Source organism: Stegodyphus dumicola, chromosome 2 (genome assembly GCF_044657685.1).
Source record: "Stegodyphus dumicola isolate Sdum_Otavi_A_Nest chromosome 2, ASM4465768v1".
Taxonomy (NCBI): Eukaryota; Metazoa; Arthropoda; class Arachnida; order Araneae; family Eresidae; genus Stegodyphus; species Stegodyphus dumicola.
This window is the reverse complement of record NC_140769.1, coordinates 168590469-168608073: the sequence shown is the minus strand read 5'-3', so window position 1 is coordinate 168608073 and position 17605 is coordinate 168590469. Positions and strand designations below refer to the sequence as shown.

Sequence of the window (17605 nt, the reverse complement as noted above, 5' to 3'; positions counted from 1 at the left end):
CGCCAGTTTGTCTGCAGCTGTCTGTTGCCATAGAAACGAGCCCTAACCCATTTTTCGTAGGGGTGTCTTGAAGACTTACTTCTGAGTTTGCCACCTTGGCGCATTTAAAGATGATTTGGCGATATTCACATTTTGTTTTAGTTTCAAGTAAAATGCTTGTTGACCCTTTGCGTCAACCCCGACATCCAATTTCCGAAAACGAAATTCGATGGCGTAGATAAAGCTTTTGCAGTCAAGAAACGGTCTTTGATTTTGCCGTGTGAGGTACAAGTCGCTGAATTTGCCATCCCTCTAGATGTACAATGAGTAAAAATAAACTTGTAGGGAAATAAATTTAAAAATCCGTGTTTATTTTTGAAGAAAAATTTTAATTTCGACATTTAAAAAAATCATGCTATTATTTTGCTTCTTTTTTGTTTATTTGTTTGCTTGCAAAATCATAGATGACATCTTAGAAATCTACTTGATTGTCCCATTCTCTTTATATAGTATAGACGCACTTCATAAATATAAAATAAATTTAATTTTTATATTTCTCCCCTCTAGCTGATCTACCGTGAACATTCAAAGCAATTTCTTCAGTCTTTAAATGACGTTCTGCTATGTTTTTATTTCAAAATTTTCTGTTAATTTATTGCTTGTGCTTTAATAATGACTAAAAATTTCATCATTAAATGTATATAGAATCATCTTGAAAGTAAAAGCGTTTTTTTTACATACCCATGCTCTCAATAAATACTTTTTGCGAACATTTCTTCTTTTCTCATACCTTTAAACTAAACCAAAAGCTGGTTAATTTAATGGCGGAAGGAAGCGAAGGTGAATTAAAATCAAAACTGCTTTTTCCTTAATTACCAGTGGTTTGGGTTGGTTTATATGATTACGGAAAGCCTCCAGGGTTAAATGCCTAAGAGGAGGGATGCCTTCATGGAGGGCTTGCTAAGGGAAACTGGCTGTGCACCCAAAACCGTATCATGTTGCCAACATTTCTTAAAAGTTAAATTGCTGTCAATCCATGTTTCATCGATGTAAACGATGTGGCGTTCACTTGCTCTGAGTTTTCTCATTTCGCGTAAATAATTGTTCCTCCAAAATACAATGTGAGGTCTTTCGATAAGAATTTTTTTTTTTTTTTTTTTTTCCTGCGCATTCCAGCGAAAATTCATTGAACACAAAACTTTGTACAAAGAGTCTTTTTGCCACGGGAAGTCTATTTTTTGCCTCAAGACAGGCAGTAATTTCCGCACAGATGGACTTTCTTTTCTTTGATGTAAAAGTCTTGTATTGTCCGCCGTAGAACGCATTTGTCAAAATCGTCAATTTCACACTTATGATTAGCAGGGCTTTTACATTTCTTTCCAAGTGTATTCAGAAGTTTACTTTCATCCATTGTTGATACTTCGCTCTTCAAAACTTAAGGAAGAGGAACTACTAAAGAGTTCGCTGAAGCTTCAGAAGCGCAAAATTCTGCGACACTATACACGATTTGACGGGACTGAGACTTTAAAGGTTGACCTTTCTTAAACTGGAAGGGCATTTTAAAAAATTGGCGATTAACAAAGCACTACGAAAATCAAGATAAATAGAAGCGAATTTGAGCAAATGCTAGCACAAAAGATATAACAACAAGAATAAAAAGAACTAATAGTAATAATATAAGGCTTAAGAAAAGATGCGTGCAGCTGGAATGAAGCCGAGAAGACAAATGATAAACTTCCCTTAAGCCAACAGTCGCCAAAAACAAAATAACAATAAAGCAACCCTTGGTTCGTCCCTATTTGAAATATACTAGCCCTGTTGCTATAGCAACCGCCACTCGCCAGACACCGTGGCGGGAGCTGTTCTTACCGTAGACAGACAGTATATATCATTTTAGAACTATGCTTCTTGCTTTTAAATCTTTTTTTAATTATTTCCTATTTTTACTTTCCAGGACTAACCATCAAGTTATTTAATTAATTCAAAATATGTATTATGATCACAAACATTTTTTAAATTAATTCTTCTGAATTCAATGCATTAGTCAATAAAGGTTCATCAAAATTTTGTTTTTATACTGACTTTAGTTAAGAAATTGCTACACCTAAAATACACAATTAGAAAAATTTGGATGGAAAGAAAATTTCTCTTTTCTCCTTAAGAAGATTATGTAATTACATTTAATGCCAACTTCATTACTTAGCATTAGCTAATTTTCAAAAATGATGCTCACTTTTAAATCAGATGATAGTGAATCATTCTCAGAGAAAAGGTCAGGTTAGCTATGCATACTCAATGAAAATTTTATTTAGTGAATAAAACAGAACTTCTGCTTGTGTTGTTACCAAGCTCTCACTTGTCAGACAAAGGTCAGCACAAGCTCACAACATAGTGACAAGAAGTCAAATGCACTTGTTGGCAACAGCCTTGAGCACTATACAGGTGACAGTCAGACTTTAACTCAGTTCTGAACCCAATTTTGAGAAAGCACCCAGTGCACAGGCCTGAGGGTCTCCCATCCCTCTTCCCCTACCACCAACCTATTGACAGGATTTACGGCTCGCCACATATTTAGACACTATATATTTACAAACATCCATGCCTTCTCCGGGAATCAAACCCTGGCCCTTCAGAATGGCAGTCAGCATCACTAACCATTATCCCGGTTGGGTAGCGCTTCTGCTTGTGAAGAGAGAAATTAGTTATTCACTTTAGTAGTATGAAACTTACAAGCGCCCTTTGACACCAATGCTAATGTTTTAAGGGATATTTGGTTAAGTTTTGAAATAAAACATGATATAAGTCAGATTTAGAGTTTTAAACATGATATTCATCGCACAGCCTGTTACAGCATATGTAAGTTCAATTTACCTAAAAACTGGCTAGTGAAACATATTAAGCATATGCAAGTTTAAATTTGTTAAACATTTGTTAAAACGTTGTTAGCATGGTAATTAGTACAATTACATTCAGTTAGCAAGCAATTACATTCAGTTAGCATGATATTAAGCATATGCAAGTTTAAATTTGTTAAACATTTGTTAAAACGTTGTTAGCATCGTAATTAGTACAATTACATTCAGTTAGCAAGCAAGCATAATATTAAGCATATGCAGTTAAAAATTAGCTGGTTGAACATTATATTTAATAATATTTAGGTTGGTAGAAAAGCATGATATTAAGAATATTTAAGTAAAGATTAGCATAAAAATGTAAAGTTAACATTAAAGTATTATTACTGAAAATAGTTTTAAAAAATTTGGATGCTTATATCTAGCAATACTTTATACATAGAGAAATATAAAATTTCTTTATAATATATTTCTTTTTTCAGATTTTTATGGCCCTGAAAAAGGCCACCCTTTTTTAAAAAAAAACTCATGCCATTAAAAGTACAATGCCATAGAGACATATACCCCTACAAGGATATAATTTTTAATTGTATTTATAATTTCTGTGAATGGATCTTGCCATTATGTTTAACTTCATGTTAAAATAGGTATCCAAGTATGTGATCAGTTAGATTTTCCTTTTGAAGACCACTTTAAAAAAAAAAAAAAAAAAAAAAAAAAAAAAAAAATTATTTTCAGAGGTCACCTGCTTGATTCTTTAGACTGGGTAGGTGCACTAGTTGCTGGATTAACAAAATCTGTGGAATGTTTTGCATATACTGCCTGTGCCAGCCTAAGAATGAGTATGTCTGCCATTCATCAGTCATAGTAGTTGTTGCCTTTGCCATATGCTTCTTAATCAAAGCAGAGTTTTCCATTGATCTGTTGCTAGCTGTAAACATATTTTCGATGAAGGCAATAATCCTTCTAAGACATACCACTACAGACAAGCATCCATCTCACACTACTCCCTTAACAAAAATAATTTCATCTAATCATAGTTGAAAAAATTCAGAAGATAGCGTGGAAATCAGACAAAATAATAGTGAAGAATATATCACATGTGAAAAGGTAAACAACATGCATGATGCTATAATAAGCAAAATTATGAACAACAAATGTAAGGAACCAAAAACAATGCATCAGGAATGACTGCTACCTTGAAACAGGTGAATCCATTGGGTTACCAGGTTTTGAACTATTATCAGCATTGTTGACGGTATTTACATTTACTGCATTCTCTGCAGAAGTGCTTCTTCAATTTTTACTTGCAAAAGTTATTTCAATAATTCAGAATAAATAATTTATTTAATTATTATTTTACAATTACCAATTAGTTACACACCAAATAAAAGAGACTGCAGTTAACAATATAAAAATACAAATATGGGAAGACTAAAGCTTCTTACTTTTTAAATGTTAACTCATGAACTTTAATAGGAGGTGAATTTTACAAAGAAACTTTGTTATTTTTTTAAAAGTTGACTTAATTTCAAAACACTGTTTTACAATTATTTTGATGGTGTTTGTTTCAAAATCATGCACTAAATGTTCTCATTCATATAACAACTTTATATAATGTTAAATTAATACATAAAGGATTAAAAATAATCATTCATGTCAGGTAAAGTAACGTAAAATAGGTAAGTGTATCTGTGCATTTGGTTGCATTTTCAAAAAATAAATAAATAAATAAATACCTTTCTCCATCTGACTTCATAGGCTTATACTTTCTGGGACGACCTCTGCCTCTCTTAACAGTTAACGAAACTTGTTTCTGATAATTCCATTCCTCTTCCCTATAGAAAACAAATAATCAAGAATTATCACCAGTATTTTATATAAAACATTAGACACAAAGACAAAACCAAAATAAATCTGACAGATTACTATAAATAGTTAACTAAAAAAATACAAAATTTAAACTTATACGTCTGAATACAGGATGATGTTTTCCCTTTAAATTATATTTATATCTGTCTAACAACTTCAACTTAATGTTTAAAATCAAAAAATACATCCCTTTAACATTAAAGAAAACATATTTATTTAGTTTTATTTCAAATTTGGTTATTTAAATCATTTAACCATATTGCATGTAGAACACCATCAGTACCTGAAATTCTCATACAAATTTTTATATGCCCCTAATGCTGAATCATTTTATATGCAAAGCCAACTGGATGAATATGACAGACATGATTACAACTAGCAAAATACATAAAATATGGTTATCTTCTATTATCGTCAAATAAAGTACAGACATCTGAGAAGACATCTTTAAATTTTTAATAACTCAAAATATTTGAATATGTTTTCTATATGCAATATTACTAGTATTTAAATTTTATAACTAGATCAATGCACTAAATAAGAATAAATAAATCATAAAATAAAGTATAATTTGATTAAATAATTTTTTTTTTTAAATGTAAGAAAAAGTTTTTTACCAGTTTTTCTTTTTTTTCTCCTTTGCAGGTTCTTCCTTATACAATCTGGTACCATAAAAGTACCAATACACATTGCCTAAATCATCAGTACCAAGGGATTGTACCCTCAAAGCATCAGCATCCATTGTCTGGTAAATACAAGAATACACGCAGTTGTTTATTTATGTCACATTATGTCACATTTTTAAAAAATGAACAAAACACTTTTATGGAATTTTGAAAACCCTGTGATTAATTAAGAGAGAGAGAGAGGAAAAAAATCAAAGAAAACATCCAGAAAGTCGATTTTGTAAATGTAAATATGCTTTAACGTGGAATATATGTTTAATTGAATTTAACCTTAACAATTACTCTCTGATTATTACAATTTTTTTTAAAAATATAACTTAAATGTTATTAAACTAAATAATAATTACATCAAAATAATTTAAAAGTATTAAAATACTAAATAATTGGTACTTTTCCATTATACTCTTTCCACTTGGTGCTTTTTTTTGTGCATTTATTTCCTCAGCACCATGAACCAACAGTTTGCTTTATCTTCCTTCCTAGCATTAATTGTTTTTATAACAATCCCTTGCAGAAACATTTTTTTTTTTTTTTTTTTTTTTTTTTTTCCCAATCAGTTTTTCTTTTTTTCTACTGCAATGGCTTTTACAATTTAGGATATGCTAAAAAATGAACAAGTAGATATTCTATTTCTTCAATAGAAAGGTAAGCTTCAAAAAGGTCATTTCAAGAAATTAAATTAAAACTCTAAACCAAAATAGCCATGCAGCCTTCGTTCATGCGGGAAAGAAAAAGGTGTCTAAACACAAATATATTTTACTGAATCCCACATGTCTTGCCATATGATTAACTTCCTTATGATGCTAACATCCATTGCAAATATAAATCCCAACATAACAATTGGCTGGAATAATTATGAGAAGCAAATTCCTTGCTATCTCATCTTAACATTAAAACCAGTGGGTGTAACAAAACTGTGGAAAGCCAAAAATACCAGAAAAGAAACAAGGCAATATGTCACTCGAAATATATTATATGGCATTAATGGAATAATACAATAAAATTAACATTAAATTTACATATAAATAACTGTTATAAAATTAATATTACATTTATATAAAAAATAACTATTATAAGATTAGCAATCTTGCATCAGCTACAAAATATACTTTATTTATACCATCAAAATAATTTAAAACCATGTTTCTGAATATATCATTTGGTACATGGTTCTGAATGCACCATTTGTACAATACCTCATGATATCAAAGTACTTGACAATTTAATTAATCCCATCACAGTACTTGACAGCTAGACTAAGAAAGGATATCTTGATGAAACAGTTTCTAAAAGAAATTCTGATTTATATTTAAATTACACAAATCCATTAAATTAAAATGTGAAAATATCCACAAAATCCACTGCAGCAATTAAAAATACAAGCTGGATGAAGTTTCTTAATTTTGTGTATTTTAGCAGCTCTCAGGCCTTCTTTCATTTTGAGTTAAACTTGGACTTAAATAAAATTTACACATAAAGGAGAAGTCTTAAAAAAGAAGCTAACAAACTTTATGCAGAATATGATGATCATACCAAAACATATATTTTTATTTTTCTATGAGGATATGGCAGCCTTTCAGACATAGCTTTAGAAATTAGATGAATTTTGCTCTCAAACATTTCATTTTCCCTGCTTCTACTGTATCTTTTGTCAGAAATTTAAATAACTTAAATTTAATTAAAAGTTATTTCAGATCAGCTATTGCAGAGAATGATTATCCATTATTTCTAATTCCAAATTATTCCACTTTCCATTATTTCTAGTAACTCTAATATTGCTGACACTGACTGGATGATAAAATCAACTAATTAGCTGAAATAAAGCTACAATTGCAATCCAAAATAATTACTGGTATTCATTTATAAATAGTTTTATAAATTGTTGTGCAAACAAAAACTATAATCTGCAGGTATTGCATCAGATTTGTTTTAATAGTTTATTCTATTACTCTATTAAAAGGGCCAAAATAAAACATTGTACAGGCCATTTGAAAAGCTAGTTACTGTACTAAATAGTACAGCATAGTTGAGCTTGTTTATGGAAGGATAAAGAATTTTGGCTACCATTCCAGTCCTTCAACAAAAAATAATGTTGATAAAGATCATGATTGGGATTATTTAATTATAGCAAAGCACACGAGAGCTATCTGCCTAAAGGGAGGTATGCCTTCGTGGAGGACTTTCTAAGGGAAACTGGCTCGTATACACATTACACATGGAGAAAACCACAAAAATGCCCCTGCAGCCAGCCCGTTCGCGGGATTTGAACCTTGGACCGGATTACCAGTGTTCAACGTCTTTATGGCTCGTGGGCCCTAAAGATCATGATAAGCACCTCGACATGTTTCCCAGTTTTAAGTTAAGCAAAATTACTATGATAATGACTTTTATAATGGAAAACTGAAGAACTGCTAATTCCTTTTAATTTACCTTAACAGATAAAACTAATCTACCACAATACACGATTAAACATTTACTACTTTTAATGCATAAAAAAGAATTACTCCAAACATATTTGCTTTCATCTCGCAACTAACATATTTAAATTTAAATAAATAAATTAAAAAGAACTTACCTTCATGGCTTCTATTGTGTCATTACGGTCCAAACGGTACTCACACAAAGAGTAGATAATATCCACTTTCTGTCTAAGATCCAACTTTGAGAAAGCTCGTTCACGTAAAGGATTCACTTTATTTTCTCTCCCCCACCGTTTTTCAATGAGTCTTTCCAAATGAAACTCCCAATTTTCTCCACTGAAAAAAATCATTCAGGATATGACTTACATAAACTTCAAAAAGAAGACTTAAAAAAATAAAAATTTTAATTTAAAAACAGTCCAAATAAAGCTTCCTGGAATTTACACTTTTGCAGATCACTTCCTAAAAACAGTTTACTTTAATGTTTGTAGTAAGAAATGTAATTACTGAAATTAAATCTGATACTGTATTCTCTACAAGAATCCAATATAAAAGATACAATTAATCAGATGGCATTCTGCATATCACAGAAGCAATGTTTATTGCATAATCTTTCACTTTTGAGCTTTTAATTTGAAAATTAAAAAAGGGGGTGATACCATTTTTGTTTAAGTTTCCTTATTGCATATTTAATTTCTCAAATGCAAAGGTTTATTTTAAAAAATAAATACTGATTTTTAAAAAAAAATCACACTAGAAAATTTTTACAAAGATAAATACCATAACTGTCTTTATAAGTTAGAATGTTAAAAATGAAAAATACTCTCAAGATTTCACCAATCATTAACATCTAACTTGTGCAATTTGCATATATATTGAACACTCAGTCTTTCTTTGTAATTAATTCGATTATGTACAGCGTTTTTCCTAAAAGATATTTAAATAGAAAAAAGAAAAAGGAAGTATTTTTAAGAAAAGTTTGGCTTTGAACATCAGCAAGACTAAATAAAATAAATACTCGAAATAAAATAAAGACAACACTTTAAAAAAAAAGTTTACTTTAGCCAATTAAAAAATAATTCCACTTACAATTCACTATCAACTGAAAGAAAATTTAAACCTTAACAAATCCTTTAGTTTCACAAAAAGATTTTCTTAATTACACTAAGTAGAATTATTATTAGGTAGCGATAAAAAGAAAAGGAAAAATAATAGCATAAAATACAGTTCTTAATAAATTAAATACCTAATTTACAAAACAAAGGTTTTTCATGCACAAATTTAAGACAACAAAATACCATTTTAATTTTAAAACTACTATTAAAATCCTATTGTGATAAAAAGATGTCAGATAATTGTACGGAAAGAGCAGCATTCGGTTAAAATGTAGATATTTTTAAACTTATTAAATTCGCTAAAAGAAATAAATAATTTTTTTATCAAATGAATATAACAAGAAATCACTTATAAAAATAAGGAAGCATTCCAAAAGCAAAAGTTCACAAAACTGTACCTGACAGTACGACAAAAAAAAATAAACTGAATGTATCAACGAAACTTCATGCAAAACTTTACGATATTACCACCCAAAAAAAAAAACAGGACTTAGTTGCGTAAAATAAAGTAGAGTACTAGAAAAGTGAAAGTCGGGAACCAAAGAATCGAAAAAGACGCAAAGCGTTTGGCCAATAGCATTACAGCATTTTCTGAACACCTTAAGCAACCAACCGTAATGATTGGTTTAACCAGCGAACAAAAGCAGTGCCCGCAGAATATGGAGGGGAGTAGGGGGCAACAGCTCCTGTTAACTGACAAGGGGTGTTGAGAGGGGAAGTCACGCATGCAGTTATTGGACGTCTGTTTCTGAAATTCTTCAGCCTAAAACTATTTCATACCTTCAATTTTAAACAAACTTGTTAAAAACAATGTTGTTGAGAAACAACTTAATAATATTTGTACGATTTATATAAACAATTATTCCGTAGAGGAAGCGTATATAGTACTCATACGAATATGTCTTTTATTTTAATGACCTTACTAGCAGTGTATGTCTATACAAATTAACATTTAGGATGCATTATATTATAAAAACATTTACAAATCATTTATCAATAATATTTACATAAGTGATTGCAAGGTATATTGTTTTCAAATCGACCAATATTTTCCTCTCTCTCCAAAGACAGTAAAACCATAAATGCCCACACTTTGTCCGGAAATCAAACCCAAATCAGTGGTGTAGTGTAGCTAAGGCGGGGCAGTTCACCCCGAGGGGCAAATATTTGGATGCGGCATATTTTCACGTAAATATATTACAGGGTATTATATACATACGTGAACATCAGATCAGAAATAAGGATTGAGATTCACGAGTCTAAAGAGAGCAAATGAGGGGTGGGTCGCAACTAGAGCGGAAATTTAGTCAGCATTTTTTATTTAGCTGTTAAGTATTTTATTTTAATTTATGAATATTAGAAACTACCTTTATTCAAGTTTTGATATTTATTAACTTTTCTATAGATTTTGCTTTTTAATTTATTACACATATAAAAAAATCTACAGGTATGTCTAACAAATGTATATATGTATTTTCGAGAGTTGGAAAGGAAAGGGGAAAATGGGGCAAAAAGACTAAAAACCACTGGAGTTTTGTCTTTTTAGAGTACTCCATTAAGATACTGAAAATTTGGAACTGATCTCATATTCACGTTATGGAAGGGACACTGGATCTAAATAATATCATACATTTGTAAATATATTATATACCCTAAGTTACACATAAAATAAAGCACGAAAATGCTTAAGCATCCGGTGCATACTTTGGTGTTTGATTTCACATCAAACTACCAGTATTCAGGCATCTTATCCACCAAGTCATTAGTGAGGTGAACAATCACGAAATGCTAAACCGTCATATGAAATTGAATTGATGAGAGAATGTTTTTCAGACTGAACAGAGCATTCGAAGAAATTACAGAGAGATTTCAACAGCTTAATGTTTTTGTTTTACCTTCTTTACTCCAAAGAAATTCCTTAACGAAAAATACGAGTATCAATTAAATTATTATCACGATATAAATAGGAAAGAGTATTTCACTGACAGAGAAATAAATACCTCAGAGTTTTAATTCTGTTACTGCTTGAGAAGACTTACGAATTGCGAGTCACTTTGAATTTATGCAATTTAAAAATGAGCACCTTGTATTTAAATAATCTTATCCCACTGTGCCTAGAAAAGCAACTGCAATAATAAAACAAATTTCTGGAACGCCATTGACAAATCTGCTATCAGAAAAACAAGTAAAACAGCACTTGAGTGGAATTAAAATAAAAAATTTAATATTAAAAATAAACACAAAGCTATTATTTAGTTCCCTATATGTCATTTTGAAATTTTACGAATTTTTTTGTGTGCACTAACAGGAGCAGCAAACGGATCGTCCCAAGCGGCAAAAACTCCCACTGGCCGAAACACAATGGCATATCAATCAATCAGTCTTCTTCTAAATTACCATACTGCCAGGTAAAGCATAAATTAAAAGAAGTATTAAACGTAATTTGCCCAAGAATTCATAACTTCTGTAAATAGCAGTTTTTTTTAAAATGCTTGAATAATGAGTGTCATGTTAGCATTATCTAATGAAAGAAATTTTTTTACTGCCGTCATCAAATCTTTTACCTCGGTATTTCACTTATAAAAGAATGACGACTAAAAAGAAGTACAAAAGTACTTCTTGTTACTTATTTCAAAATTCATGAATGTTCTTCAATTTCCGTAGTGATTTTTAACAGGTGTCATGAATTTTCACTATCGTCAAAGGATCTACATTTATTCGTTATTTTAAATTTTACAATACTGCTTTATACTGAAAACTTCTAAATTATATTATATTATATTTTATAAAAGAACATGCAGTAATATCGAAATTAAGCTCGGCTTTCATGGTATCATAATTTGCGTGCACGAAAACAACTTTGATTCTGTGAAATGAAAATTATCGGACGAAGGTGTTTTCCAACGAATATTTTTCGGCAGCAGAGAAAATTCGATTTTTGCAAAACACTTATTCTTAGAACGAAAAGAGATACAACAGGATACTGATACATTTCAATCTGCTGTTGAAGAAGCAATTAACAAAATAAAAAGAATAAAAAAGAACTCCACATATTCGCGTTAACAGTAACCACATCCATTCCGTTTCCCTTTTTTATGTGGCACACATATATATTTATTGAAGTGCCTAATTTTATATTTCTTTTATCGAATTTAAATAGTAAGGTTTAGAATTTTAAAAAAATATTTTTATTCCAATAAAGCAAAATAAAAACATATTTTCCTTCGGATTCCCTTCCCCATCTAGATTTGGGGGGGGGAGAAAGGAGTCTAACTATTATCCCTATTTGTACTTTAAAGAGGGTAGCCTTTTTTTTAACATTCGCAAAACCTAAAACTAAACACAAACCTTTCTTTTAATTTTCTTATTTAGTAAGGTGAAGCATTCAGTTCACCGCCTTTAACTGTCTCAACTACAATTAACTTACTTTTTAATGAGGTAAAATAACAGATGTCTACGTAAATAAAGTAAACCGATTGAAAATAATAAATAACGCCATTTAAATCAAAGACAATTAAAACCAAGTAAATGAATAAACAATTAGCTCTAAAATCTTAATTTCAATTGATTCAGAAAGAACGAACGATCCGTTTTTGCTTTAATATGCTTAAATAAAATTTTTAAAAAATTTTTTAATCTGAAAGCTTTCAGGTTTTATATTACACCCAAACGGTTTTTTTTTTTTTTTTTTTTTTTTTTTTTTTTTTTTTTTTTTTTTTTAAATAACGTTTTGTGTGTTACCTTTATTAAATACCATGTTCTTCGCACTTGAACCATAAAATTCAATTCAATAGCAATATCACAAAATAATTTAAAAAGATCGTATCTTTAGAATTCCCCATACCCAGTCTCGCGCGCTGGTGATAATTTTTTCCCCCGTACAGTGTTGCCATTGCTCGCCTTGAAATCGCTGAGTTCATTAAACAAAAATCTGTTAAGTTTTACAAAATGAAATAGATATTAATACAAATTAAAAATTCGGGCTTCCATATGCCCATATCCGAACGGATGGAGCCCACCAGCGGCCGAGCGGTAAAAGCGCTGAACACTGGTAGTTCGGTCTGAGGTTCGAATCCCGCGAACGGGCTGGCTGCATGGGCGTTTTCGTGGTTTTCCCCATGTGTAACGTGTATACGATCCAGTTTCCCTTAAAAAGTACTCCACGAAAGGCATCCCTCCCGTTAGGCAGATAGCCTTCGTGTGCTTTGCCATAACTGAATATTCCATTCCGAACGGATGACTACGTTATTCAAAATTTCATGACTCAAGGTACCGTCGTTTTATCACAATGCTAGATATATATATATATATATATATATATATTTATGCAGATTCTTCATTACTTAATTTCTTTAAATATAAAGCAGGGCTTTAATATTTGGTGGCAACGATTTGAAAACTGAAACGCTGTTTATAGTGAACCAACGCAAAATGCCAAATCGAAATTAATAAACCTTCTGGGAACCCTTTGGGCTGAAAAAATTAAAATTATCAATTTTATGTTTATTTTGATGGTTTTATTTAACTTGTTTTTATTATGCAGAGTTTTTCTTACGAATCCTTGTTACACGGTCAAAATATCATACGTATATTTTGATATCATCGGATACAGCGAGACAAGTTTTTCCATATTTGCCCCCCCCCCCCCCGCCCTGAGGAATGGTGATTTCAAATTAGTTGCATTTCTAGTTCCTGTTTTTTAAAAACCCTTTCTTTTGTCAGCTTTCATGCAATTGCTAAATAGATATACTTTTGCAGGAAATCCCATAATTTTTAGTGATAATGAGATAGGATTTCAAAATCAAATAAAAATTTCAGTGGATCTATACCCCATATTAGAAAAAATGATTTCTCTGCACAGAGCCGTGCCAAGATACTTTTTCACCTTAGGCAAAAAGGTAAATGAGTGCACCTAGATATATATATGTGTGTGCGTAATATTAATGCAAAGGAAAAGCCGGAGTAGTATTGATGGGTACGTAGATCCATATTGAAGAGGAAGAATTCTGATTGGCAGTATGCTAATGTGTTGACTTGGTAATATCTTAAAGAACTTGGCAGTCGAGGCAGTTTTAATTCCATTTTTATTTGCAAATGATATTCGTGGCCACAGTTCGCTTGGCACTCTAGCTGTGCCTATTCAAGAACAATTACATTTTTGATTTTACTGCAATAGAAAGCGGCGTAGCGAAATTACGTCCAAGCAGAGCAGAGAAAGAAGCTGTACATCATCGTCAGCGCTGCCCAGGCCATAGAATGATCTCGAAATAACGCAATCTAGAGAAGTTATTAAGATTTTTAAAACAGAGAGGTAGATTTACCCGTTAGTTCAAATTATAATTTTGATTTATATACATTTTTATTTTACATATTTATATAACAAAATAGCTATATTTTTATTAAACATAAGTAAATTTATTAAATCAAAATATCATAATTCTTATAGCATGATTATACCATAATTCTTAAAGTATTTTTTTAATCGTAGCTTTATAAATTCAGAAAAATAATGTTTAAAAAACGTTTAAAAATTCTTTTTTAATAAATAAGAAATAACATCGGAATGCACATTGCATTAATTTCCAGATTTTCTTGCAGTTCTTCCTATTGTTTTATAAGTTTCAGTTTGCCGAAGCTTATTTCCCCTAATTATAAAAGACAAAATTAAAAACATAATTAAAGTAATTTTCGAAATCGTATGGCCAATTTGGCGCCCCTTCTTGTGATTCACCTGAGGCAAGTGCCACACTTGCCTCACCCTTGTTCCGGCTCTGTCCCTGCCTTTTAAAGTGACTTTGATTGATTTGAATTTCGGCATTGTAATGACTAAAAATCATAAAGCAAAATATCAAAAAACACACCTTTTGAAATTAAAAGACTAAATGAATGCACTAAAAAGTAAAATATATTTTTTATCTATCATAATGTTCTTGATCATAAACAATTAAAAATAAAATCGCAGGTACAAAATGCAATAGGACGTTAATATACTTTCAAGGCCACAATCGAACTGATAGTTTAGTAATAACATTATAAGAATGATTACACTCAATTCGCATAAATTTTGTTTTGACAGTTTTAATTTAGAAAAAGACACTGTTTGCAGTCCGAGATTATATTTTTAACACATATGATCAAAAGTATTTATATAAAAATAACTTTTTAATGCATTAATTAAAACAGTGTAATTTAAAAATAATTTTTACATATTTTATGACTTATAACCTTGTACTTGATATATTTTATAAATCTTAAAAAACAGAACCAGTTGTACACAACTAACATAGACTTCACTGAAAAACTCTCCCTGAAAATATTACCCTGAAAAATAACAATACTTAATTGACAATTAAAACTAAAGAAAAAAATTCAACTAAAAAGGAATGCATTTCAACATATTTATATCAGCATTTTTTAATAACTGTTACATAAATGATTACAAATAACTAAACTTTATGTCTAGATTCTACAACGAATTTCAAAAACGCTTTTTTTTTTTTTTTTTTTTCCATTATACAAGGCCTGTTTAATCCCATATCAGTAATGCAAAATACGTATTAGGTCACAGTCAACAGTTGTAAAGAAAGTTAGCATGATGTAAAAAAAATTTTTAATTTTTCTTCTGGAAATGTGAATCGCATTTTACAAAAGTATTTGCTAATTTCAAATTTAAGGCAATTATTTTTAAATTAATTCAGAATATATAATTTTAAAGCATGATTTTTTTACTTGTGTCACATACTTCCCTAACGTCGCCCAGGAATTTAACTGAAATTAGTTCAACTTATAAAAAATTACTTTAAAACATATTAAGAATTTTCACTTCAGTACACTGCGTGTTTCTTCGCCTGAAAACAAAGACTATGAATGAAAAGGTGCAGACTCTTGCACGTACGCCAATTCATCGCTAATAAGCGTCCAATCTGTTTCCAATCGACTTATTTTGTTATGCATAAGTAAAGATCTCAGTTATTGCCTATACCCATAAAGGCCTAGACTTAGAGAACATGATTTGAAAGGCTCTCAAAATTGTACATAGTTCCGTTTTTCTTGCGTGAAAACAAATAGGTTTTAAGACATCAAAAGAAGCTGCGTTTCGCTCCTCAAACTGTCTTAATCGGACTTTGCATAAATGTTACCGAAACTGAAGAAAATTAGCTCCTCGGTGATGAATTAGGATGAAAAATGACAGCTTATGATAAAAGACAATAATGTAAATATAAAATTTACGTATTTCGGATTACATCCGAATTTTAAAGGCTCACTTTCACGGTCCTAAATACATCCCCCATAGTTTTCGACCACCCTCATTCATCACTTCCCTCACCGCCTCGTTACCAGTCAAAAGGGTAGGGATAAACATGAATAAAAAAGACACAGACCACCAACGATCCGAAAAACCGCCCTTTTCCATCGCTTGTCATGAGAACGATTAAAAGCCTTCGCGACACATCCAATTACACAGAATCCGCGTTAGAAACCTCCGGCCTCTCCCACCGCCAATTTGGGTAGCCGGAAATAATGGGAAATTTGCACTGATTTTACAAGGGTCATAAAGCTTCTACAAGAATACAAAAGATGGTCGAATTCTACTTACCACGGCTGAATAGAGGGAAAAGTTTTTCGGTGGGAAGGACAAAAGGGAAGGAGAGAAACACGACAACTCTTACGAAACAATAATATCCGAAAGGCAGAAGCTATACTGCGAATTTTCTCACGGCCACCTGATAGCCCGTTAGCTAACTTTCCAAGAAAAGTTACGGTTTCGCATTAAAAAATTAAATAATATTTTTCAATTTCACTAGAATAATATCTCGAATATGGTATTTGTTTATTAATCTTCCCCGCCACAATCAGAAATATATAACTCAATTTTTAGGATAAGGTTGCAAGTATTTATATGCCAGTGTTCGCCAAAACAGCCTTCACAATGGTGCCCAGCAAGAAGGTGCTGGCATCTTTTTGCAAATCGGTTTTTAATTTGGAAAAAAAAAGCCTTCGTGGATAACGCTATGAGAGAAAAAAACGTTATACACTCCCCTTTTTAAAGGGCGACAGGAGATAAGGGCATCCAATCGCCAAATCTTGATTGGTGACGAAATAGCTATCGTCCACCACCTTTAACTTCGAGCTCCATTGTAGAGTCTTTCAGAATTTTTTAATTTTCTAATTTTTCCAGAAAATTGAAGAAATCCGCAATGGTCTCATCGGGGATAGAACTCTGGACCTCCCGTATATCCGTGAGCGTACTCCTAGTTATACTACGAATGCATACGGAAAGGAGGAATAAAATACCTTAGAAAATAGTAGTAGTATTACTTTTATTCTACCAAAAAATAAAACTATTTTAATAAAACGATTTTTATTACTTATTTTTGGGGATTTAACAACACTTTTTTAATTTTTTGTAGCATAATTTATAAAACACATTAAAAAATAATCGAAATTCAAACAAATGTATGTGTACTTTTCGAGTTTGGAAAAGGAAAAGAGTGCATACGGCAAAAGACGCTGAAAACCACTGGGCTAATACAAATAAATATCAAGCACAGAATGTTACATTTTCTCCAGAAAATTATGTGTCAGCCTAAGTCACTCAGCGGCACAATGAAATGATATTGAAACCCACATACCATTAAAACTATATCAATTGTGTTCTTTTAAACTAATCTTTAAAAATT

General features: G+C 31.0%; 1 protein-coding gene across 1 annotated transcript in view; it reads right to left on the bottom strand.

The window, feature by feature from the left end:
- The window catches only part of LOC118189323 (uncharacterized), a 104504-nt gene that overhangs the window by 25902 nt on the left and 60997 nt on the right, over positions 1-17605 (bottom strand). The window contains exons 4-6 of the mRNA XM_085811428.1: positions 7965-8145; positions 5321-5448; positions 4571-4669 (exon numbers count right to left, since the gene is read on the bottom strand). Coding sequence (XP_085667554.1) covers positions 4571-4669; positions 5321-5448; positions 7965-8145 — 408 coding nt within the window. The remainder of the gene's footprint in view (positions 1-4570; positions 4670-5320; positions 5449-7964; positions 8146-17605) is intronic.